General features: G+C 33.9%; 1 protein-coding gene and 2 non-coding genes across 3 annotated transcripts; 1 reads left to right on the forward strand and 2 right to left on the reverse strand.

Moving 5' to 3' along the window:
- Positions 1–11,995: 11,995 nt before the first annotated feature.
- LOC112770821 (uncharacterized) lies at positions 11,996–14,921 on the reverse strand. Its single transcript, XM_025815231.2, has 2 exons — positions 13,815–14,921; positions 11,996–12,424 (listed from the first exon to the last, which is right to left on the reverse strand). Exon 1 carries the CDS (start codon positions 14,693–14,695, stop codon positions 13,853–13,855), a length of 843 nt encoding a protein of 280 aa, XP_025671016.1. The 5' UTR covers positions 14,696–14,921; the 3' UTR covers positions 11,996–12,424; positions 13,815–13,852.
- An 89-nt stretch (positions 14,922–15,010) lies between these two features.
- TRNAS-GCU (transfer RNA serine (anticodon GCU)) lies at positions 15,011–15,092 on the forward strand. The gene has a single exon. It is a non-coding gene; the product is annotated as a tRNA-Ser (tRNA).
- Positions 15,093–25,416: 10,324 nt separating this feature from the next.
- On the reverse strand, positions 25,417–25,520 carry LOC112773532 (small nucleolar RNA R71). Its single transcript, XR_003188079.1, has one exon. It is a non-coding gene; the product is annotated as a small nucleolar RNA R71 (small nucleolar RNA).
- Positions 25,521–26,000: the final 480 nt, after the last annotated feature.

The following is a 26,000-nucleotide window of genomic DNA, read 5'->3' on the forward strand; positions in this document are numbered from 1 at the left end:
AAAAATTTCAATAACAAGTTAAGAAACAAATTAATTTGCGAAGTTGAACACAAAATAATTACATGGACAAAATTAAAATTACAGAAATTCTTAACTACAAATTAAATAAATTTTACTATACAAATACAAAAGCTTCACGAAAAAAAAAGAAGAAGGAAACTCAAGCTTATATGTGACTGTTTGTCTAAAATCAGCTCAAATAATTTTGTGCCCATGGGATGCACTGCTTTTATGAACTTTGAATTTATTAAATAAAAATTAAAAAATGCTATGAAAGAAGCACATTAAAAGAATTTAATAAATATAAACTATATTAATACACAAATAAATAAATATTTTTAATATACAATATTTTAAAATGACAATTGTAACCTTTTGTTTTAAATAAATAATATAAAGCATATAAATACATAAAGTTATAAATCTTTTTTTATTCATTATAATCAATTATTATGCAATAAATTTTATAATATTAAAAAATTCATTTTAAAATGTTATTTTTAATTGCAACTTATAAGATATAAAATAAATAAAATTTATTTTATATTATTTGACATATGATTAGAATGTTTTGTTAAAAAATTAAAACATATTAAACAACTACCTTTATTAAAAAAATTAGTAATATGTATTTTATTAAAATATTATATATAATATATGAAAATATTAAGATTTTTTTTTTGGCTCACTTTCTTTTTTAAAAAATTTTCTGGTTGGTTTTATTTGCATTTTTAACAAATAGAAATAAAAAATAGGTAACATTATTGTTTTCACTTTTTTAACACAGAAATATAAGTAAACATTTATGTTTATAAAAAGCAAAAACTAGAGAAGATATGAAAATATAAATTACTGACACTAGTATTTGTCATAATCAATCACAATGTTTTAAGAACAAAATTGAGAAAATTTATATTATATCTCTTTTCTGGTGTTAACCCAACTTAATCAAATTGAGGCGAGACAGAAATATGCAAGAGTCAAATCATGTTTCAAATTCTTATAATTTTTTTACAAAAATAAAATTTAAAAATACTACTTATAAAAATACTTCTTCATCCATAATTTTTACTTTCTCTATGTCAATATAAGAAAGTCTTGCTTTTATAACTGATATTCTAACTAATTAGTGCTTAGCTACTTTTGCATGTGAAAATTATTTGACACTATCCTTAACTTATAGAAATGAAAGAATGTATCTAATAGTAGGTTTAGGATGGTTAAGTTCTAATCATGCTACTTTTTCTATATATTTTTCACATGGAAGTTATTCTAAGTTGTTACCTAACCAAGGTGGATTTCAGCCAGGACGTATGGTCCAAATGCCTTTGGGTGAGCATTTTGACTTATTCGTCGGGACAGTGGTGGGAGTACCTGTAAGGAATTCTAATACTTAAGTCAGGAAGAGTTTTAGCAGGTTTAAGATGACATTGGATTAAAAAAATATACGAGTGTTGAGGTATTTCTAGAATTATAGATGTGATATAGTCATTTCTTAGGGATGACTTCAAATGATCATGGGTGGTTATTCCCTTACAGAGTGGGAAGTTATCCCATGTTTTAGTTGGTTATCACCTTAGTTGTGATGATCGAAGTAGGGGGCATTTGGCTTTCTCTCCAAATCAAGTCGGATGCGTGTTAAGAGACTTGTAACCGAGTCGGTCCAACTTGCATGGATGAGGTTACATGGATTGGATTCGCTACTGTTGGGCTACTCGTTCTTTGGTGAAAATGTGGGTTGGACCTATATTAGTAGACTCAGGTATGAATAGAGTCCCTACCCGAGTTCTAATCCTCAAGTCGGAGCTCGGGTAAGTAGTTGGACGACTTATCAAAGAGTAGATCATCGAAGAAGTCGTATCAATGTGATCATAGTCGGGTCGAAACTCGTCGTATTTTGAAAGGACACGCATCGCTCTAGTGCTTCTTGCATTCTTTTGGTTTTCATCGATTAACGTGGTAGTATTTAAAAGCATTTAAAATGAGAGTAAACTTACATTAATGTCACTATCTTAAAATATTTTATGAATAATCTTTTTCACAGCTTCATTCTCCTTCTTTCTTTTCGAACTCTCAAACTTTTTATCTCTTTTTCTGGTGACTTTGCGCCCTTTGTTTTGCTATCCATATTCGCTTATTCCTTACAAGTTCTTCAATTTCAGGTTGCTTTTCCTTCTTTTGGTTGTGTGGATAATGTAGTAATGATAGCATTAGTGGCTATTTTTGTTGTGCCACCATGGAATTTAAGTGTCGCCACCATCCCTAGGTGACTCTTGGTGCCCCCTCTAGGGGCCCTTCCGTCATCTTCGAGATGGAGGTTGTTCTTAGAGATTTATTCGATGTAGTCATAGATGACATTACCTTATAGATTTGCAGATCTTAGCAAACCCCTCCCTTTCTATTTTGTAGGTCTCTGAAAAAAATCGTAAGGAGGGGTATCCATGTGCTACCAACTGAGATACCCGCCGATTTTGAATGGGTGGACCCACAAGTTCTCATAATAATGTCGTTGTCCAATGAAGGTTCTCTGAAAAGAATCCTAGGTGATAGGGTCCTTCTTTCAAAGGTTGGAGGATGCGACTAACTATGAAGTCATTTCTCCATCTAACGAGGAAAGGGCTTGCAATACACACATCCTTACACCCCCAATCTCCTCACTTTATGTACATATATGAGTGCTTCTTTATTAGAATAGAAATGAAACTCCTTTTTATCACCTATCAATCCAAACTCCTAATAGATTGTAAAGTTTTCCCTTCTTAGCTTCACCTAAGCTTATGGGATTTTACCGAGCTTACGAGATAGTTTCTAAGTTCTTAAGACTTCGGCCTTCCTTCATATTTTTTACTACCTCTTTCATTTAACTACACCTTTTAGTGTTAGGGGCCAACAACAGCGGACATCCTTCCAAGTTTATCAAGGTGTTCTAGATTTTTTAGGGTTCGTTTCATGACTTTAATAATAAGTTTCTCAAATTAGTTCCCAAGGAGGGTGTCACACCTTTCTTTTTGTCTGAGGAGGACACACCATTATAGTTTATATTGGTCTGAGGTCAGAGAAGTTGTCCCTTTCATGTCAAGTGAGAATGTCCAATTGAAGAAGATATTGTCGTATTTGACTTGTTGAAGGAATGTTGGGGAAGGCATCCTTTCCTAAATGCCAAAATGTTGATAATGAAACCGTCGAGTTATGTGGAAACATAACTTAGTAAGTCAGTGCTTCGATGTAGATAGTTGTATACTAGTTTTTTGATTAATATGTCACTTTAATAACTTAGTGTTATTTTTCATATTGCAGAAAAAATGACTTCGACCTCCAAAGCTTATAATGACTTCAACAAAGGTAGGCTGAGGTTGTTGCCACTGCAACTACTGTCACTATTGCTTCAAAATTTAGTTGAAAATTAGACAAATAATACATAAGAAGAGTGATTTCATCAACACTTTGTACGATTACAATGAATAGGCTAGTTACTACCAAGAGTGATTACAAGTTGTAACTCCTACCCTCCACTTTGATACCTCATTGAAATCCCTTTCGATAAAATCCAATGGGATAAAACTTCAAATTGGTTTTGTAAGGGCCCTTTCAATTTGCTACGAGTTTCCCTTCCCTGAGTGGGGATAGTTCGATATTGTTCCTTATGAGGATAGGGTCATTTTCAAAAAAGCTTCTTTTGATGACATTTTTGTTGTATCTTGCTGTCATTCTTTGTTTGAATACCTCTTCTTAGGTCCGAGCTTTTTCTCTGACTTCAGATAGCAAATTGAGTTCCTGTTGGAGGCTCTTTGCATTCCTTACTTCATTGTAAAAGACCCCTCTTGGACTTTCTTCGCTGACTTCGATTGGAATAATGTTTTTTACCTATAGGTAAGTCGGTAAGAAAATTCTCCTGTAGTAGATTAAGAAGTTTTCCGATATGTCCAAAGTATATGTGGAAGTTGTTCTACCCATGCCCTCTTCATTGAGTAGAGTTGTCTCTTAAGCCTATTGGGGATGACTTTGTTGGTTGCCTCAACTTGACCGTTTGCTTGTGGGTGCTCGAGTGAGATGAACTAATGCTTGATTTTGAGTTCGAAGACCAGGTTCCTAAAATGTGAGTCGGTAAACTAAGTGCTATTGTCAGTTGTAATCGAGAATTAAAGGAACCCCAAACTTGGTCACAATGTTGTGCCATAGGAACCTCCGACATTGTCAAGCTATAGTAGAAGCTAACTATTTGGCTTCTATTTATTTCGTGAAGTAATCGATTCCGACTATCAGGTACTTTACCTGCCTTTACGCTTGTGGGAAAGGATCAAGTAGGTCCATCCCCCATTTGAAAATGACCATGGAAAAGGTTTCAACAAATCCTTTGGGTAAGGTTCTAAATTGTTCGTCGGGATGGTAGTGGGACAATACTTGCAAGAGACTCTAATGCTTAAGTCAGCAAGAGTTTTAGTAGGTTTAAGTAAGATTAGATTAAAAAAAAATCTTGAGTGTTGGGATATTTATAGAGTTGTAGATGTAATCTAGTCACTTCTTGAAGATGACTTTAAATGATAATGGATTGTTATTCTCTTACAGAGTGTGAAGTTACTCCATGTTTGAGTTGGTTATCACCACTAATAACCAATAGTGGGAGAGCATTTGACTTGCTTTCCAATTCAGGCTGGATATAGATTAGGAGACTTGTATTTGAGTCAGTCTAACCTTGTGTGGCCCACTTATGAGAGTTGCTCATTTTTCGGTGCGAACGTGGGTTGGACCTATCTTAGTAGGCCCAGCTATAAGCACAAGTCTTTATCAATTTCTTTCTTTCTATAAGTTAAATTCTCGTTGATCGATCTCCTTTAAAACCTCTTTTCCGTTCACTTGGTTCATGGTTAGTAGTTGAGCCTTTTTTCTTTGGTTTTTTTTCTCTAGTTAGATCTTCAAAACCTTTTCTGGAAGTAAAGAACGTTAAATCATTTTATAATCGACTTCACTACAAGGTAATAAATGATATTTCTCAATGTAATGAAATCATTAACGCTTGTAATGGTGAATCACCTCTCTAATTTGGGACTTTTGTGGGTGACATATACATATTTAAAAATGTTCTTACTCATTTATATTCATCTAAATTTGCTTATTTTAACAACACTAAAAAACAAAAAATGAAAATGATTGTAAATTCATTATGGAACTTACTTCTTTGAAAAGTAGAAATTATAATGACTTGAAGTTATTCATATACATGTTCTAGCTGAATCGGACCAATCTCTACAGATATTTAAAAGGATAAAGTACTAAATTGGTCCTCTACGTTTGGGCGTAATCCTGTTTTGATCCTTAAGGTTTAAAGGGTCCTATTTGAATCCAAAAAAATTTCATTTAGCTTCAATTTAGTCCCACCGTGAGCTCAAAGTTAAATAATTAACGAAATGTCCTACATAACAGCAGTACAAGAACATGGTTGATAATCTGTAGAATAAGTACAAGCTCTAGAGGCATAAAATCAACCGTGGATGCATCAATACATTTATTTATCATTTTTACTTCATATTTATCAATTTTAGTAAATAAAAAGATTTATAATCATTTTTGTATATATTAATATATTTTGCACTTATTTATTTATTTAAATATGCTATATAAAACTAAAAATAGTTACTCATTTATTTATGTAATAATCTATATTTATTAAAGTCTTATCAATATCAGGAGTGGAGCTTAATGTAGAGGAAGGGAGGCAATGACCACTCCAAATTAATAACTTTTACTTATAAAATCTTCTAGTTTATAATTTAATCCCTCCTTAATTTTATATTTTTCCTTCTATTTAATTGTATTTTTTATATTGGCCTCTTCCTAAAAGAGGTTCTAGCTTTGCCCTTGATCAATACTATTTTTTATAGCATTTTTTTATTTTTATTTACTGAATTCTAATAATTCATAAAAGTGGTACATTCAATACATGATTTTTTTGAGCTCATCTAGATACACCCTTTCATACCTAAATTAAATATAGAATTTATCCATATTTAGATATTGCATATGATCATGGGTCTACTCAAGCTGAATAAGAACAGAAATGTTAATCCCCATAAGGTATTTTGCATTGTTGGAGGAATTCAACCTAATAAGTAATAGCTATAAAAAATGCATATAGCAAGTGAAATGTAGATTTAAACAAGTCTAAAATGGACAGGGTGAAGCAGTTTGCACTAGATGAGTTACATGGAACATATGTAGAGCAACACCCTAATTATTGTACTGAATTGCTACGATCAAATCTAGGGTCTTCGGTCCATTTGCAAGTTTATAGACCACCCTAATTTGCCTTTGAGACACTAGTGTCAGGGAGGAACATGAGACCAACATTTGAAAAACTCAATATGTACTTGGATGCTTGAAAAAAGAGTGTTACGGTGTGGAGGTCCATGATTGGAATTGGTGGGTGTTTCATTAAGACACCCTATGGAGGCCGACTACTTAAACCAATGGTTCAGAATCCTAATGATCAAATCCTCACAATTGCTTAAGTAGTTGTAGAGGCAGAAACCAAAGACTCTTCGAATTTGGTTTCTAACCCACTTTTGCGATGATCTAGAAGTTGACAGGATTAGCAATTATGACTTTACATTTAATCAATAAAATATTTTATTTAATTCCTTGAGAATTGAGATAATACTCAATTTGGTCCCTGAACTTACACTCGAGCCTCAATTTAGTTCTTGAAGTTTCAATTGCCTTTATTTAGTCCCTGAATTTTACAAATTTTACTCACGTTAGTCTCTACAGTGGTTTCCATCACGGAGACATTATCAGACGTGTCTAACAAAATGCCATGTTGGACTCCACTAAAACAATGTCGTTTTGGTTTTTCACCCAAATAGTCCAAAACGACGTTGTATCACGTTTCGAGATGGCAAACGTTTCAGTTAAACAAGCACTACATCATATTCTTCCCGTAATAGGATTGTTCTTCTTCTTTCTCCTCTACAATAACGCTGTTGTGAGTCGGACTCATCAGATTCCTTAAAGTTGCGATTCTCTTCTCTTCAACCACTTCACATTGCACCAGCCGTCTTCTCTTTACCTAAATTGGCTGAGTTAGAAGTAAGAAAAATAGTGAAGAAAAAAACTTCTATACCTATGATGATGCTTTGTTTTTTTTGCTTCACTTTTGGTTCCTCCTCTTTTTCTTTTTTATGCATTCTAGCTAAATGCATTTTTCTTTGCATATTAGTATAATGTTAATTTTTGTGCTTATTCTCTATTAGGATTTATGTTTTCAGTTACTATCATTTAATTTCTTGGCTTATTAGTTAGATGTTTAATCATTACCTTTTTCTGTACCATTAATTTGATTTTGAGTATTTTAGGAAAGTGTTTTTGGGTTAGGATTTCGGTATTAGTGTGTTTATCTGATAATCAATGTATTAAGAAATAAAAGGATGGAATCAAATTGTCATATGCAATATGTTACATTTAATTCTTCCTCTATTTTAATTAGAAGAGAGGTGCAGTTTCATCAAAGTCTTGATCTCTATATATAGCCAAGTAAAGTAAGTCAATTACTTCTTGCATCTTGCAACATGGAGTAATTGATCCACAAGATTTAATTATTGATCATATATGGAGTAGTTGATATAATTTTCTTAATGAATTTTTTTGGTCTGTTGTTGTCTTATAATAACAATGTAATTTATGTTTTAGCAAGTCTAACCTTTTCAAAACATGGTAAAGAGTAGTCAAATTATGTTTTTTTTTCTTATTGCATCTCTCTTTCTTCAATTCACTTGAATTATTGAATAAACATTGAGGTGAATTTTGTAGATTATTTATTAGAAGTTAAAACTGAACACATTTTCGTCATAGGATGATTTAGTGCATATTTAAAAGTCACGTTTGTAACATTTTCATGAATTTTCTTTTGTTGGTTACTTATATTTACTATTGAAATTGCAGTGGTGAAATAAATTGAGAATTCTACTTATTTGCACTGACATAACAACTTATTAATTAATTGATGAATTAATATAGTTATGTTAATATCATTGTTAAATGAATTCCAGTATATATATATATATATTAAAATTATATATCACCATAGAGGATCATTTGTCAGAAATGAAGATGGAAGCTTGACATAATGTAGAGAACAAATTTTTTCCTGGGTTAGATATAGACACTTTGAATGCTTTTTAATCAAGGACTACTACAAATATCTTGGCTATGATAAGATTGAGCAATGTTGATGGTTGGTTTCCAACAGGCCCTTGACAACTAGTTTGAGGACCCTGACTAATGACAATGAGATGCTAAAAATGTGCATCTTTACAGAGAGAAACAACGGAGTTTCTCATGTGTATTATGAACATGGAGTCTCTGAACTGGATTATGTTGTGGAACAACGACCATCTAAGTCAGCTAAGTGGTAGTTAATGAATTCTTTTTTGTTCTATGCTCAAGATTCATCTTATATATTACCATGTTTTGGTTTTCTGATACAAATATATTTAATTATTACTGGTTGTATCTATTGTATTTCTGTGTACATGGATGCCTTATATTCATGCTTGTATTGCATTGGCTAAAGCCAGAAAATGTCCTGATGAATTTTGCCACAAGTGATTGATAATGGATGCATATAATGACACATATGTATTCCATTTAAACCCTATTCTTGACCAAGTAATGTGAGAGAAGTCTCCATACAATAGACCACAAGCTCCAAAATTCAAACAGATGCCAGGAGCACCTAAGAAAAATCGTAAAAAGGATGCCAATGAGGGCTCTAATAGAAGCAAGAAGCAAAAGACCAAGATGAAGAGGATTTATAAAGAAGTTTCTTGTCGCTATTGTGGCGAAAAAGCTCACACCAAGAGAAACTGTCCAAAAAGAGGTTGAAGAAGTGGCAGCTGCTATAGGTGGTAATTCCAACCCTACTGCCCATACCACTACTGCTCCAGTTGTGAACCCTGCCCATGCTATTTCACCTAATGACAATCCACCTCTAATTCAAACTCAAGAAGTTTAGCATGAAGGCCAAGCTGAGGTTGAGCTTGGCATGAGCCAACCAATTATGTCTCAGAATAAAGACTCTCTACAGGTAATGGTATATTTTAAATTATTCCTTAAATTTAACCACTATGTCAATTCATTTTTTGTTCAAATTTCACTAACTTCTTCACACTTTTTATAGATGGAGACTAGTCCAGTGTAACATAATGCAAGACCCCCAAAGCTTGCAACCAAAAGAGTGGTGTCCCAACCTTCTAGTATCTCACCCGCAACCAATGTACCAGTTGATCCAATGCAAGGTGCATCTTCAGGGATAACCACGTGACTAGCCAGTATCATGAAATTTGTCCCTATTTCCGGATTCAAACCTCCAAGAAAAAAGAATTGAATTGTTGATCATTCTCTATTTTTAGGAGCTTTATATGTAATAGGGAATTATACTTTTGGATTATTTACCTTTTGGATTAGTTATCTTCTTTTTCTAAGTTTGTATAACTTTGCAATGTTAGCTTTTGGTTAGTTATACTTGAAATGGTTCCTTTTGGATAACTTACTTTGTTTTGTTTATGTGTTGCATCACACTAACATTATAGTTGTGTTTGAATTCAGTATCAATGTGAATGCCTTATTAATGAATTATAAAAGAATGGGATGATATTCCTTGTCTAAAATTCTTATATTTTATTTTGTATAATTGAATTCACAAATAAACAATATCTTAACTCACAAATTACAATTTCCATTCAAATGAACACAAGTGCAATTTTCATTCATTGAAACTTAAAATAAAAATAGGTACAACAATATACATTAACTTTTCTTCAAAATATTCCTCTAATTTGAATCTTTCAACCATCAAATTTGGCATTTTAGCAAAATACATCAGGCCAGCCTTCACCATTTCTATAATAAAATAGTAGCTACAAGCAAATATGTTGCAACCAACAAAATTCCTCCCAATTTCAAAGTCCTAACTTCATATTTCAAACTTTCAATCTTCCAAGCAAAGTTCATCCTCCATTCTTCATCATTTTCATTTTCTAGAACCACTCTGCCTCTTGTTTCTCCTTCTTTGTGGAATTTATTAGCCCAAACAAACAACCCACACCACCTCTTGTCAACACTGTGCAAACATATTCAATGGAGATGGAGAAAGAATCAGATACTACAAGCTTCAGAAAAAGTTTAGAATACTCTTGCACTTATATTATAGTTTGGATACCCAAAAATAGGTCTCTCTGAATTTGCATCTGTTTCTGATCATCTCAGAACGGGTCTACACCCACACTCACACCACTCTGGAAATAGTTCTTCTCTGCTTCAAGTGGTTTTCCAACCTCCATTAGAACCTTGGTTGCTGGAACTCTCAACGGATTTACTGCCGCTACCCATTATGAACTTTATAAAAATGTCTCCCAACAGAGGAGTAAGGTTTGAAGAAGAAGCTAAGGAGCTTCAAATGGAATGGGGATTAGGTATTTAAATAGTTGCTAGGACTAAATTTGATGCAAAAGTTTCAAAAGTCACGTAATATATTCGTTTGGCGTCCAGTGTGGCATTTCGTTGTACACGTCAGGGACTAACGTGAGTAATATTTGTAAAGTTCTGGGACTAAATAGAGGCAATTGAAATTTTAAGGACTAAATTGAGGTTCATGTGTAAGTTTAGAGATCAAATTGAGTATTATCTCTAATTCCTTGTTACTCTTTGTTTTCCTTTTTTTTTAGCAATTTCAATTATTAGGCTTTTATATTGTCTTTTTTTTTTAGTTGAGTAAAGTGGCAAATAAACACGTGAGGATTTATATTTCGGATAGATTAATCCCTAAAAAAAAAGTACCAATAGAGTCTTTTAGAATAACAAACGTGGACAAGTTAATTCAAATTAAGACATTCTATCCTAATCATAAGGGATTAATTTGAAAATAATATATCCACATCTACTATCTTGAAAGACATTATTAATATTTTTTTCTTTAAAAACTAATCTATCTGAAGTATAAATTTTCAAAAGAGTAAAGTATCGTTTTTGTCCCCAACGTTTGGGATAAATCTTATTTGTATCCCCAACGTTTAAATCGTCCTATTTGTATTCCTAACGTTTGTAAAAGTGATTCAATGTTATCCCGCCGTCAATTACACATCATGAGTGCTTTAGTTTGAGTTTTAAAAATCTCTTCTTGAAGTTAGAATACAAATGTCTGGGATAGAATCGATGATCTACTCCGAAAAATAGCTCATCAAATATTGAAACTAATTCCTACAACATTTACATAATTCACTTTTCTAGAAACATAATTAAATCTAAACACAAATAGTGGGTATAATATTAAAATCGAATACATCCAAGTGAGACCTAATTGAGAATGAATACATCCAAGTGAGAATAATTGAAAAATATAATCTGATTTGTTAGTATAATTGATAGTAGAATAATATTGAATCACTTTTATAAACGTTAAGAATACAAATAGGACGATTTAAATGTTAGGGACACAAATAGGACTTACTCAAATGTTGGGGACAAAAACGATACTTTACTCTTTTCAAAAATTTATTTATCACTTTACTCTTTTTAGTTTTACTTTTATTTTTTTCTCTATCAATAATATGAGAGCAATCTACCACAATAGATTTTGATGTCCATGTGCATATCTCCCATAAACATTTTTTAACAAAAAAGATAGTAGAATAACATTGTTACAGTTTTAAAACGTTAAAAAAAAATTTGAAATATGTCCCAAACGATAAGAACAAAAACGATTCTTTATTCTAAAAAAAATTGAGACAAAGATAGTTTATATGCCCCGTAACCACGTTAAGGTTAGCCCCAAGAATATCATCCATTCTTAAAAGCATTAAACTTAAGTACTTAACCAATAATATGGGAGAAGTTAGATGGTTGAAGTTAAAGTGATATTAAAAAATTAAAATTAAAATCAAAATCAAAATCAAAATCATTTCTTAAGTAGAGATCAAAACAAAGCTTCAAGACACAACGAATATGCATATAAAGGCTCTTCCATACTACATAGCCACACTCAGAAGATTCAATCCATATACAATTTCATGAAACACCAAGAAAAACTAAACAAAATGATTCGATGCAAAGGATCTACTTTAGCAATTCAGACACCGCAACAGTAGCTGAATCTAAGATTTTATTGCCTAGAATAGAGGGTAAATACGAGTAGAGAATCCAAATTCAAGGACCAACATAGAGAGACTGGATGATGGGTAGGCGAGGAAAGAAATGTAGCTTACTCGCGTGCATAATCAGTTTATTGTATTTCCAGCTATATACTAAATACTACAACTACCTAATGGAGTGATCCAAAGAAAAATTGGAACAGCACAATCGTCGGTGCAGATTTACACTTGTTAAGACGATCTATGGCAATACAACTTGAAGATTCTTTTAATACACTATATACCTGCCATCAAATATCAGAATAGACAATGTTAGTTCACAAGCTTGTTTTGAAATAGAAGATAAATGGCTATAAATAATGGCTATGCAGAAATACATGTGCTATAAGGCATTAGTGCCAACTATGCTGCCACAAATAGAAAGTAGACAAAGTTGCTCCACCAAATCGTAGTGTTTTTTTTTTCTTTATTCTTTTTTCAAATGTAGCAACGACACAGACTAATGCATAAAGATTAACAACAGATAATTGTTGTTTTTTAAATGTAGCAACGACACAGACTAATGAATAAAGATTAACAGGAATTTTTTATGGTCCCAGATGTGCTTTCCCATAAAGGCCAAGGATCAATCTTCTTGAAATACGAAAAAAAAAAAAAAGAAAACTAATTCATAGGTAAAATTACACTCTGCAGCAAAGTATTCAGTTTTGGCAATCTTTAAGCATGCACTAACCACCTGGTAGTCTAAGATTTTAACATGAATAGATACACACGGGATGGTGAAAAGGAGTTATGACTTGCACGAATATGCAAGATGTGATTCAGCATTTCAAATATCCATGACATGACTGACATCAACAATAAGATTTGTATTTTCTCCTTATGTTTGTTTGCTTATCTTATAAAACCATGCCTAAAGTCCTAAATCAAGGTGCATATCTAACACTGAAGGAAACAACCTTCTATTGCATACGAATAAGAAAATGTAATTAACTAGAAGACTTCTTTGTTAGGAATGAAATAGAACAAAATGAGGATAGAATACAATTGGCATAGTTTAGGAATATCAATACACTGATACCATTGTTCTGATATTATAGGATAGAGAAAAGGCCCTTGTTTGGAAATACCAATAGAAGGAAATGGAGTTGCAAGAACTCTAAGTTCTTATTAATTTCAGCCTGCAATCCCTTATGCCAAAACACTCACCCGATGAGAAGAGATGGTAGTAAATAAGGTGCAAGATGAAAGACGGATGAAATGAGTTCTCTCAATACCTTATTACATTCCATCTCACTCCAACTCTTGAACTGCCAATCCTAAAAACTTGACAATACCAAATGCAAAAATCGGTGGTATTGAATAGCATCATGTAACCAAACCAAAAGACAAACGGACATTACGATTTTTGAGTAATCACTTGCTGAAAATTGATAGATTCATCATGAAAGATCTTCCAAGAACAGCAAATACACACACCATCACCATTTTACTAAACACTGTGGCAGTTATAATTAACTTAGAACTCAATTAGCAAGAGGGAAATCCCCATGATCTTCGGCACAGACATAACATAACAACAATTTCAGGCTAACAACTCTTCATCACTAACACAATACCAAAACATAAAACTATAGGCAAACCAAAAGAGGAAAAAACTGCTATGTTTTGTACCTTATACATTGATGAATTTGCAGACAAGACCACCACCTTCATTCACTGCCATTGCCACCACCGATTCTGGAAAAATTCTCCGAATCACCACCCTCACCCTCCTCGCTCACCACAGAAGCACCATTGGAGCCAATCAAGCCGTGCCTTGAGGCAATGTGATTCAGAGTGGTCCTCAACCCGTAGAAATCATCCTCCTCTTCCTCCATTAGCTCCGAAAGCCTCACCATCGCCGCCCTCAGCTGACTCCTGATCTCGCTCGACGTTAAAGCACCATCGAGGCCGTCCTCTTCCTCCCCTTCCGCCTCCTCCTCTGCCGCCGAAAGTCGGAACCGGCAGAGCGGGCACGAATCGTGGAGTTCGAGCCACGGCGTGATGCAATCGGAGTGGTAAAGGTGGTTACACGGAAGCTGCTTTGCTTCCTCGTCGATTTCAATGTCGTCCTTGCACACCGCGCACGAAACGACACCGTTTGGATCGAGCTGGGAGAGCAACGCGGAGGTGACAAGAATTACGGGGACGGCGGTTGCGGAGGACTTGGACGACGCTGTTTTGGAGGAAATCAGGGACGGGGAGAGTAAAGAGAGTGGGTCCTCGAAAACGACGTCGTCGTTTGGACTGTCGGTGGTGTTGGTATTGGAGTTGGAAACGAGGTGGTGGTGGATTAGACGGTGAAAGAAGGGGGAATCAAAGAGGGAGAGAGAGGAGAGTGGTGCAACGGCGTCGTTTTGGGAAGGTGAGTCCATGAGTTCTAGGAAGTGGGTGCGGCAGTGGGGACACATGAGAGGGGAAGAACGGGAAGAGGAGAGGGCGACGCTCATGTCGCATTCGTGGCACCAATAGGTATTGAGTTCTGATTCCTCCGCCCCCGTCGCCGTCGCCATGATGGGTGGTGGTGTTGGTGCAAGCGGCTGTGGAGGAGGGGATTAATCAATTAAGTGAGGAGTTTGACTTTGAGTTTGTGAGGAGTCAGGAAAGGGCAGCGAGGAGACATGGTTTAGATGAGAGAGAGGGGGTGGGAGGAGAACTGAAGAAGGTGAAGAGAGAGAGAAAGTGGGGCCCGCATGCAACCTTCTTCAATACAATAGGTTGGTTTGTCTATCGTTTGTTACGTTTTGTTTGGTACTTTGTGGCTTATGTCTGATCAACTAGAGCCTCTATTGTTAATATAATTTAAAAAGAGAACACTTTGCATCAGCGTCGCTTTGGCCGAGTGGTTAAGGCGTGTGCCTGCTAAGTACATGGGGTTTCCCCGCGAGAGTTCGAATCTCTCAGGCGACGTTCTTTTTCTTCTATTTCCTTCTCTGTTACGCTATTTAACTTTATATTTGCAAACGTTTGGAACTTTTAACATATTTAGTCTATTTACTATCTCTGCATCAGCCAAAGACAGAGAGGCAATGTAATATATTTTAAGGTCTCTCTTTCTTTTTCTTTACCTTTTTCATAAGTGATCAATTTTGTTTGAATTTGACAAGACCTGAATTGTGGTAAAGTAAATCATAAAAATAAAAATCCATAAAATTTGCAGCCACCTTGAGTACTTGCACAAAAGGACTCATATCACATTCAGAATTTTCTGTATATGACACCTGCGGATTTTATTTGATTGGAAGCCAAGGAAGCATCCTATTTTCAGCATATAGATATCTTACTTCGATCATGATGATGCGCCCTGGCCCCATGGCTAACGGTTGTTGTCTAATTTGGTGGCATATAGGTTTTCTTCTAATTATTATAGTTAAGGCCTCATAGTCCAAGCAAGTGCAAGGTGATTTGTGATATGGCTTCCCAACCCCTAGAATTATCCCGTGTAAGATGAATAATGGGGATGTTGCAGCCTAGTCTTCAATGGCGAATACTGTGGGAGTTGGTGCAACATTATTTGGTGCGGACACAGAAGGATCAATGTTGGCTATGACTATAACATCAATATAACAATTGATAACGAGAATTGCTAAAGTCTACGATGATTTGCTAGGAAATTATAGTAATATGAATTGCTAAGAGTTTGAGAGAGGATTATGTTCTTAGAGTTATGTGATTAACTTTCCATGTTAGACGTTCAAATTATGGATTTAAGAGCTAAACTTTTTACGAATTCAAATTTTGTGTGCCTGACAAAATGTTGGTCCATGCAGAGTGATAGAATTACTTAAATTTTGTGTGCTTGAATAGTGTTTAATTTCGTTTTTTTTTTGAAATAAAAAAACGTTTAGATCTTAGAGAGATGCTACACATCCAATTTTTTTTTGGCAATCAAGTCCAACTAAGTTGGCTCAAATCCAACAAAAATCCGTAAGACTTTGAATTTTTGAAAATTAAATAATAAGTTATTTATGATTTATGATATTTATTCATGATTATATTTTCAAAGATTTTTATATTAATTGGGTATTTTTTTATTTATGATTTAAAGTTTTAGTAATTGAATAATAATAAAGATTTTATATGCTTTAATTTGAATAATTAGATTTTGAATTTTATTTTATGATTTTAAAAAAAATTGATTTTATTATCTCTAATTCTTGAATTAGAGTATTTATTTGAAAATAATTTATAAATTTATGAATAAAAAGTACTTTCTTTAAAGATAATTTTGTTGGAATAAAATTGGTTTTCAATTACTATATTATCCCTAATTTTGTTGGAGCTGCGGCTATTCGGTTCTTTGTTCTTTCTTGGTACAGTAAGTCATTTTGCTCTGAAAACCTTTCTCTGTCGCTATTCTGTTACATATTACTGAGGCTTTCGCGACGTTAATGTGTTGGAGTTGAGATACCGAAGTTGCATGCTGCGTTCATTGCTGTCACAGTATTACGGCGGAATTTTTGTGCACATTGCGGCTGCTGATGCTATGAACAAAGAGGACAAAATGGAGTTTGTCGCGTAGTTAAATCGTCGTTTAGGTAGGGACTTTTTCCTAAAACTCATGTTATTTTCAAAAATTGTTATAAGTCAATATTAATGTGAAAAATGTATTTTTGTGATTTCGTAAGTCTTATGGATTGAATTGAGTTGCCTTGAATGAATGCAATTGCTTGTTTGATTGGTTTATTGATCAATTGACGATGTTTAGTTGGATTTTGTACTTGGTTTAAAGTTGTTATGAACTTATGATGATGGTTGGATTGTAGCTATTTCTGATTATTGAGTTAGCGTTGTGGTAGTGAATGAAAGCTTGATTTGGAAATTTGATTTGTATGTCTTATTGAGGAATGATTTGATTTTGAACTCATTGGAAAGGATTGAGAAATGATTTGATATTGGCATTGGTTTGATTTTGGAAATAATTTGAGATTTGGAAATGATTTGATATTGGTATTGGTTTGATTTTAGAAACGGTTGAGAAGAGTTTGAGAAATGGTTTGATAGGGACCCGAGAAAGGTGGCAAAGTCTGAGTTTTAGTGGAGATGCTGCCAAAATTTTTATGAGAATTTAGAAGTTTTATTATGATTAATTTAATTGAAGAATTATTTTAATTAATTTTGATTTAGGTAAAGAAAAGATTATCATCTGGGGTGTTTTAGTGAACTTTGAAGTGATTATTAAAGAATAAATGGTTATGTTTTGGATTTGCAAACTGTATGATTTTTTAGTCCTTTGAAGGAGTCTTAAACTTAAACAGGTTTTGAAGTTAGTTTAGAATTTTTGGTTGAGCAAAAATGAGAATTTAACTTGCTTTTCAATTTGGTTTGGCTAATTATAAAAAGGATTATGTTTCCAGGTATTCGATTGAATGAAAATGAGTTTTACTGAATTGATATGAATTAAAGAGTTATGATTTAAGGTTTTTAATGAATTTAAAGAAATGAGATTGGTTGTTGCCCCCCTAAAGTTTAGAGACTTTGTCGTAGAATTTAATTTAATAAATCTTGATTTAAGGTAATTTGATCTAATATAATAACTTATTTTGGCTTGGGTTTATTTAAGCAAAGAATTATATTTTGGGTCTTTGGGGAAAAGCTTTAAAAGTTTTTAGTGGTTTTAAAAAATAATTGAATTCAAATGTTTAAAGTTGAAATGGATTATTAAAGTTAATTTTGGACTTTCGATTTGGTTGATTTGAGAAATGGGTTCATGATTTACTTATTTAGTTTTGAGTAAAAACGAAAAGAGATTCATTTGTTTAGTTAACGATTCAAAAAGTTAATTATTTATTAATCAAAGGGTTTTGAGAATAGACAAGTTGAGATTGAGGATTCCTTTTTTTGTTGCGGTGGATAAACTTAAAGTTGAGGATTCCCTCTCTTATCACATCAGAGAGTTGGATAGAAGGTTGAGGATTCCCTTCGGTTCAATTATGTATTATTAATTTAATTTTTGGTTATGATTAATATTATATTTGATTGAATATGATTATAAAGAATTGTGATCCTGATTATAATCTTGGTTACGTTTGATAGAAATGAGATTTGGATTGATGTGGTGAGGACGTTGGCTTTGTCCCGCTCACAAATAGGTAAGTTGAGATTGAGGATTCTCTCTTTTGCTATGATAGACAAGTTGAGGTTGAGGATTCTCTCTCTTGTTGCGGTGGACAAGCGGGATTGAGGATTCCCTCTTTTGTTACATCGGAGAATTGAATGGAGAAGGTTGAGGATTCTCTTCGATTCAATTTCTGGCTGTGGTATGAACGAGTTAGGTTGAGGATTCCCTATTATTACATCACAACCTTTCTCTGATTGGAAGGTTGAGGATTCCCTTCTAGAAAATTGAGAATTTCCTTTGTGTTGAGAGACGATATCTAGGTTAGGATGTGTCAGGTTCTGGCAATGTAATCAACACGTGAACTCATGGCCAATAGGACAGGCATGCATCATACTGCATTTGTTTTCTATTGTTTGGATGTGCTTAAGTGTTTTGGTTTTTCTATTGATGAATTCTTTCTAACTGTTAATTGTGGTACTTACTGTAACTGTTCTCTAATTGTGTTTGTCTTGTATTGTTTGTGCTTGTGATGGATTCTATTTTGATACCGAGTGGTGATTTGTTTATATGTTGGGCCAGAGGCCGTGACTTGATTTTGTATTGTGTCGGAGGCTGTACTTGATTATGTTATGGGATATTATTTGAGCTTGAAAATTCTTATAATTAAAAAAGAGAACTTTGAATTTTGGATAATTAATTGTGGTAGTTTTGAAAAAGTTCACAAGACGAATGATGATATTTGCTTTTAAAATTCATTCTTCTTTTATGCGTATCCTCTTATGATAATTCTTAAACTCTCTACTGAGAATCTGCGAGGATGATGTTCTCACCCTTCTACAGACTTCTCTTTTCAAGACAGATGAGGAAGCTATGTGAAGTTTTGCTGATTTCTTAGCTGTGCTGTTTTGTTTGGATATATTGGTCATAGTTTCTCCCCTCGCCTTTGTCACGATATTTTTATAAGAGGGATAAGATTTGTATGAATTTTATGTATATAATATTTGTAAGAAGTTTTCTCTATATGTATATGTATGTTTGTATAAAGTAAAAGAGAACTTTCGGTTTTTAAAAGAAAACAGCGATACAATTTCGAGTTAAAGGCTCCTATTTATTATTAAGTATATAGAAGTCGTCGTAATATCCTCGCTATCTGAGCGGTGCAGCCAGAAGCGTGACATTCTTATAGTAAGAATGTTACAAAATCAGTTTCATTAGTGGAGCGTGAAAACACGCTCCAACTACGTAACCATTCTCGCGTTTCTCTCTTCTTCCTCCTTCTTCTTCTACTTCTTCGCATTTCTCCACCTCATTCTTTGCATTCCTCTTCTTTTTTCTTCATGTTCCTCTTCCTTCTTTTTCACATTCCTTCTTCTTGGTTTTATTCCTCTCAAGAGAGTAAATCAAGAAGAATTTTGAGAAAATAAAATAAGAAGGAGAAGATGAAGAAAAAATGATGAAGAAGAAGAAGAAGATGACACGGAAGATGAGGAGGAATGAGGTATTACGATCTCTAAAACTAAAAGGCGTATACATATATAGTTGAAAGGAGTTATAACTAGGAGCCTTGAAGAAGAAGCTAAACAAAAGCGTAATAGATAATCACACCTCTCGCATCCAGTAAGCATAAAATGGATAACAAAGAGCGAACGAAAAGGATAGCATATAATGAACAAAATTCCAAAAGAGATAGATATCAGGCTCCAGACTCGACTTACGAAGCCAAGGCCAGATAGAGTATACATATACATACATATAACCCAAAAGTGTTTCTCCAAGTCAACCTCTAGGAGGGACAAAATACAAATATATACAAGGTGGAGAATCTATATACATATATACATATACATAGTACAAAAACAAAGCCTAAAGTAGATTTTCGCTTCAACAGAGCCTCCAGTAGCGTTCTGCATCTGAAAAACAACAATATATGTATGGAATAAAAACCGGGGAGTTCTTAGCATGGTAAAGGTGATCGCATAGGTAATAAATAATGTTTCGAGAAAGTCAAAGGCATTCCTAGAACTCTGACTTTCTGATTTTTACTTAAAGATTATACTAAACCAGAAATTTAGTAATATATCTATAGGAATCTAGTTCTAACCTAACTCTGCACCTTCTGCTTCTATCAAACCTCCTAACCTCTAGATGGAACAACCCTCATCACACCTCTAGCAAAAGAGGGTCTCTCAGAAATACATACACATATAAATCAAACAAAGAAAACATAGCAAATAAACATGGCTAAACAGTTTGGCAAACCAAACAATGCACACTCAAGAAAAACATACAAATGCATATGATGTATGCCTGTCCTATGACTAATGAGTCTCATATGTCGGTCATATAGCCAAACCCGACATATCTGGTAGCTAACCATTGGACAGACTCTCCGTGCACGTATCCCCAAGTTCAAAAATATCCATGGAAAAAATTCCAAGTTCAAATATATATATATATATATATATATATATATATATATATATATATATATATATATATATATATATATAAGCATGCCCATGGGAGAGAACCCGGGGAGTTAAAGTACCCGGTCACATCTTGCGACAGTTATTTAACAGAGTATCGAGTCTCAACCTAGAACAAGTGGTGACAAGTCACTACTTTCACCCACAAAAACTTGTGTCTCAGATAATTTTCAAATACATGATTCGTGTAAATATTTCAATCATAATTCATCAATGTCAACATTATTCTCAATCATGTCTCATTGATCACTGTTAATATCTCATCAAGTCAAGCATTCACTTCTCAAATCTCCTTCGATACCAAAACTAGTTCCATCACCAAACTTACATATTCTGTAGCCTAAAACTTAGACATAGAACCTTAAACAAAGTTTTCAAAGGTTTGATAAAAACCAGAAGAATGGTTGATAGTTCAAAAATTGTGAATTTTCAACAAAACATTGGTTTTGGAGGGTCACAAGCTTGATGGGAAGGTCGAATAGTTAAAAATAAAGTTTTAGTGTAAAGTATGGCATCGTGCGTATGCATGGTACTGTGTGTACGCATGCACCAGATGAAAATCCCAGTCTGTGCATACGCATCATAGTATGCGTACACACAACTTACAAAATCCCCAGTGTGTTCGTACGCACAACCCTCGTGCGTATGCACGAGTCTCACCAACGTTCTGGTCTGTGCGTGCGCACGATAGTATGCGTACATATACACACAAAAAATTCTAGTTTTCTGCAAAATTGTGTTTTTAAACTCAAACTTCAAACGTGCATAACATTTTCGTCAAAAATAATTTTTAGTTTGTTCTTCGAACATCGTAAACTACTCGGATCCAATTTTATTTAAGATAAGTTTCACAAAATTTGAGGTTCCGAGTGCCAGGTTACAACGCATCAAAGTTGGTTAAAATTGTATTTTTACCAAAACCCAAAACCTCAAGTTTTTACCAAATTTTCCAATCCAAACCAACCAAATCATAACCATACCATCTCAAGCATTCTCATAATTCACCAAACATTAATCCACTACCTACCAACCACTTAATCACTCAAAATACTAATTCTTCATCATCAATTTAACATATTTTCATCTCATATATACATTTATACAAGAATTGCATCAATTCCAACTACTTCACTATCAAACCCAACCTTTTAATTTATATTCAACACCAACCACACCACAATCATCTCAACATATAATTTGTCAATACCACACACTAATTTCCAACCACAATTCACATCAAACTCAACAATTACCTACTATATCCACTAAACATGCACCATTCACATAATTCAACTTATCCTACGGTTAATTAACCTAAGATTTCATGTAACAGTATATATTAAATATGAGAAACCAAAATTATACCTTGGACGATTCTTCCCTAATCCAAAAATACCTCCAAATGCCCCCTTCTGCAAGCTCCAAGCCTCTAACTCGCCACCAAGTGAATTCCCAGCTTTCAAGTGATGCGTGAGCATCTTATACCCTTTTTCATAGCATTTTTTAGTATTTTTTGTTATATTTTATTCATTTTTAGTATGTTTTAGTGAGAAATTCATCTTTTAGATGCTACTTTGAGTTTTTGCATTATTTCTATGATTTTAGGTGATTTTTGGACAAATTTGGCAGAATCTTGTTCAGAGACGAAGAAAGGATAGTAGATGTTGTCAATCCTGATCTCCATGCATTCGAATGAGCATATCTTGAGCTATAGAGATCCAATTGACGTGGTCTCAATGGTATTGGAAGGATAACTTTCAGAGCTTTTCAGAAATATATAATAGTATATACTTCTCTTCCAGAATGGTTGCCAAAACTGGCGTTAAACGTCCACTTCTGGCGTTTAACACCCAAGAAGGACCAACCTCCCTAGTTGAATGCCCAAAACTGGTGTTCAACGCCAGCCAGGGAGCAGAAGATAGCAAACTCACCCCCAAATAGGCGTTCAATGCCCATTTCTCCAAGTTGAATGCCATGCTTGACCGAAGCACATGACCAAAGTGGGCCCAAAGTGGATTTTTGCACTCCTTAGCTTATCTAGTCTTATCTTTGTAATTTTTAAATTAAAATTAGCATCTTTTTAGGGTTAGCTTTTACTATTTAAAGAGGAGATTACTTAGGTTCAGAGACACAGACAGAGACAGACAGACAGAGATAGACAGATCCTCTTTACGTTTTTTTTTTTTGTTTTCTCTGTAAAGCATGAGTAACTAAACCTCGTAGGTTAAGGTTAGGAGCTCTACTTATCTCTATGGATTAATATCATTACTATTCTATTTAAATATATATTTAATTTAGTTCTAAGGTGTGTTTTCGTTCTTCATTCTAATGAAACTGGGTATGTCCCTTTTTCTACATGAGTTCTTGTGATACTCGGAACAAGGTCACTTGAGCTACAACTTGAAAACATCCCTTCTAAATCGCAATCTATCTAGGCTAATTAGATATGTGACATATAATCTGGTTAGCTTTGGGGTAATTGAGGTTTCTGTGGCGCTAAACTAGTTTTCTGAACTTCACCATCTGATCCGAAAGATCTGATATTGTCTATGGCGTTTTGAGTAGGATTGGAGGAGATTAATTCGCTAGGAAAATAAGTTTTAATCATTTACAGTTTTCCATAGAATGAATCATTCATTGTTAAAATAGTTAGTAAGAAATATTAATCCGAAAAGGTAATTATCTCCGAGACCTTAGCTGTTTGCTCATTATTGTTTCTACACCAATTCTTTACTGCTTTTTTTATTATTGTTTTATGCGAATTCAACAATCAACAACCCTTTCTCTAATTGCCTGACTAAGACCTGCAGGATAACTATTACTTGTTCAATCCAACAATTCTTGTGGGATCGACCCTCACTCAATGAGGTATTACTTGGACGACCCGGTGCACTTGCCAGTGAAGTTGTGTGAGTTCTAATTTTGCGCACCAAGTTTTTGGCGCCGTTTCCGGAGATTGTTTGAGATCGACAAACTAACGGTTGTCTTGTTGCTTAGATCATGTACTTTTTTCTAGTTTTTCTCTTAATTGTTATTCTTGTTAAATTTTTGAACCTTCTTTGTTTTCTTTTCTTAAAATTTTTCAAAAATTCATCTTAGTCATTTTTTCTCTTTTTCAAACTTTGTTTCAATTTTTAGGTTTGGTATCCTTTGGTTTTGGTTGATTTTTTATTTCTTATTTTTCAAAAATTGTTCTTGTTGTTTTCTTTTTGTTCGAATCTTTTTAAGTTATTTTCTCTTGTTTGATTTCAAAATTTTAAGTTTGGTGTCTTTTAGTATTTCAATTTCTATTTTTATCGAAATTAGTGTGAATTGATTTCAAAATTTTTAAGTTTGATATCCTTCTAGTATTTTTCTTTTCTTTTTAAATTTTCTAAAAAAAACTTTCTTTTAAAATTTTCGAAAACTTTGCATCCTTTTCTTATCTTGGTTTAAAATTTTAAGTTTGGTGTCCAGTCAGTAATCTTTTTGATTAATTTAATTTTCTTTAATCTTATCTTGTTTATCTTTGCTAATCTTTTGATATTTTTCTTTGATTTTAAAATCTTGTTATCTTATCTTTATTTTAAATTCAAATTTTAAAAGTTTCGTGTGTCTTTATTCCTTCTTTTTTTTTTAATTTTGAATTTCAAAATCTTTATTTAATATTTTTTCTTTAAAAATTTTCGAAAATCTTCAAAAAACTTTTCTATATTTTTTTATAATCTTTTAATTAATTGCTTGAAGTTATCTTATTTATTTTGGTATTTCTTTAGTTTTTCTTTCTTTCAAATTTGAAGTTTAAAATCTTTTCTTATCTTATCTTGTTTCTTTCCCTTGACTTTTTCTTTCTAGTTTTTGAATTTCAAAATCTTTAATTAATTTTTTCAAAAATTGCAGTCTAAATTTTAAATCTTGCTTTATCTTGTTTTAACTTTAAAAGTTTGGTACCTCTTTAATTTTTCTCTTTCTTTTTGGAAAACTTCTTACTCTCTTTCTCTTTCTTTTATTTTCGAAAACTTTTTGAATAAAACCTCCCATCTTTATTCTCAATACTCTAACTCATTTGATATCTTTATTAGAGTATTCTAACAGGGAGACCTCTATACTTTGACATAGAGACTCCTATCTTTTCCTTTTATTATATTTTTCTTGTTTATGAGTAGGAACAGGGATAGAGAAACTCTTCTTGATCCTGATCTTGAACCTGAGAGGACCTTAAGGAGACGTTTGTAACAAGATCAAGCTAGCAGAGCCGTAACGAATCTCATAGTCTCTCTAGAGCAAGAAGTTGGAAATACAACTATCGCAGTCAATCCAGACGTTGGAGGAGACGCAAGGAAAGTCCTTGGCTCTTATACTGCACGCACATCTGACTTCTATGGGCGTAGCATCTCCATACCTGCCATTGGTGCCAACAACTTTGAGTTTAAGCCTCAACTAGTTATTTTGGTGTAACAGAATTGCCAGTTTCATGGACTCCCACAGGAGGACCCCCAACAAGTTCATATCAGACTTCCTGCAGATCTGTGACACTATCAAGACTAATGGAGTGAAGCTAGAGGCTTACAAGCTCATGCTCTTCCCCTTTGCTGTGAGGGATAGGGCAAGACTATGACTGAATTGTCAGCCTAAGGAGCGCCTGGACACATGGGAGAAAGTGGTCAACAGATTTTTGACCAAGTTCTTTCCACCTCAGAATCTGAGTAAGCGTAGGTTGAAAGTTTAGACTTTCAGACAGAAAGAGGGAGAATCCCTCTATGAAGCCTGGGAGAGGTACAAGCAGCTGATCAGAAGATGCCCTCATGACATTATCTCAGAGTGGACCATGTTGGAGATCTTCTATAATGGCCTCTCTGAGATGTCCAAGATGTCACTGGATCACTCTGCTGGTGGCTTACTCCACATGAAAAAGACTCCTAAGGAGGCGCAGGAGCTCATTGATATGGTTGCCAACAACCAATACATGTACACTTCTGAGAAGAATCCTATGAACAATGGGGCTACTCAGAAGAGAAGAGTCATGGAGGTGCCATTTTGGTGCCGAATAAGCTCATGTCCCAGCAGATCAATATGATCTCACAACACTTGAGTGGAGTGCAGAGTTCAGCTGCAAATTCTTAAGAGGCAGCTTATGAAAGGGACACTAGTGACAACGCTTGGACCACCATGGCGGAAGTCAAGTACATGGGAAATCCCTCCAGAAACTCCAATAATAATCCCTATTCGAATACTTTCAATCAGATGGAGGAATCACCCAAACTTCAAGTGGAGAGAGATCAGCAGAGGCCT

The sequence above is a fragment of the Arachis hypogaea genome, chromosome 18, assembly GCF_003086295.3.
Source record: "Arachis hypogaea cultivar Tifrunner chromosome 18, arahy.Tifrunner.gnm2.J5K5, whole genome shotgun sequence".
NCBI classification, from domain to species: domain Eukaryota; kingdom Viridiplantae; phylum Streptophyta; class Magnoliopsida; order Fabales; family Fabaceae; genus Arachis; species Arachis hypogaea.

What these genes read in the sequence shown, in the direction of transcription:
- LOC112770821 (XM_025815231.2), bottom strand. Translation starts at nt 14,695, where the DNA reads ATGGCGACGGCGACGGGGGCGGAGGAATCAGAACTCAATACCTATTGG.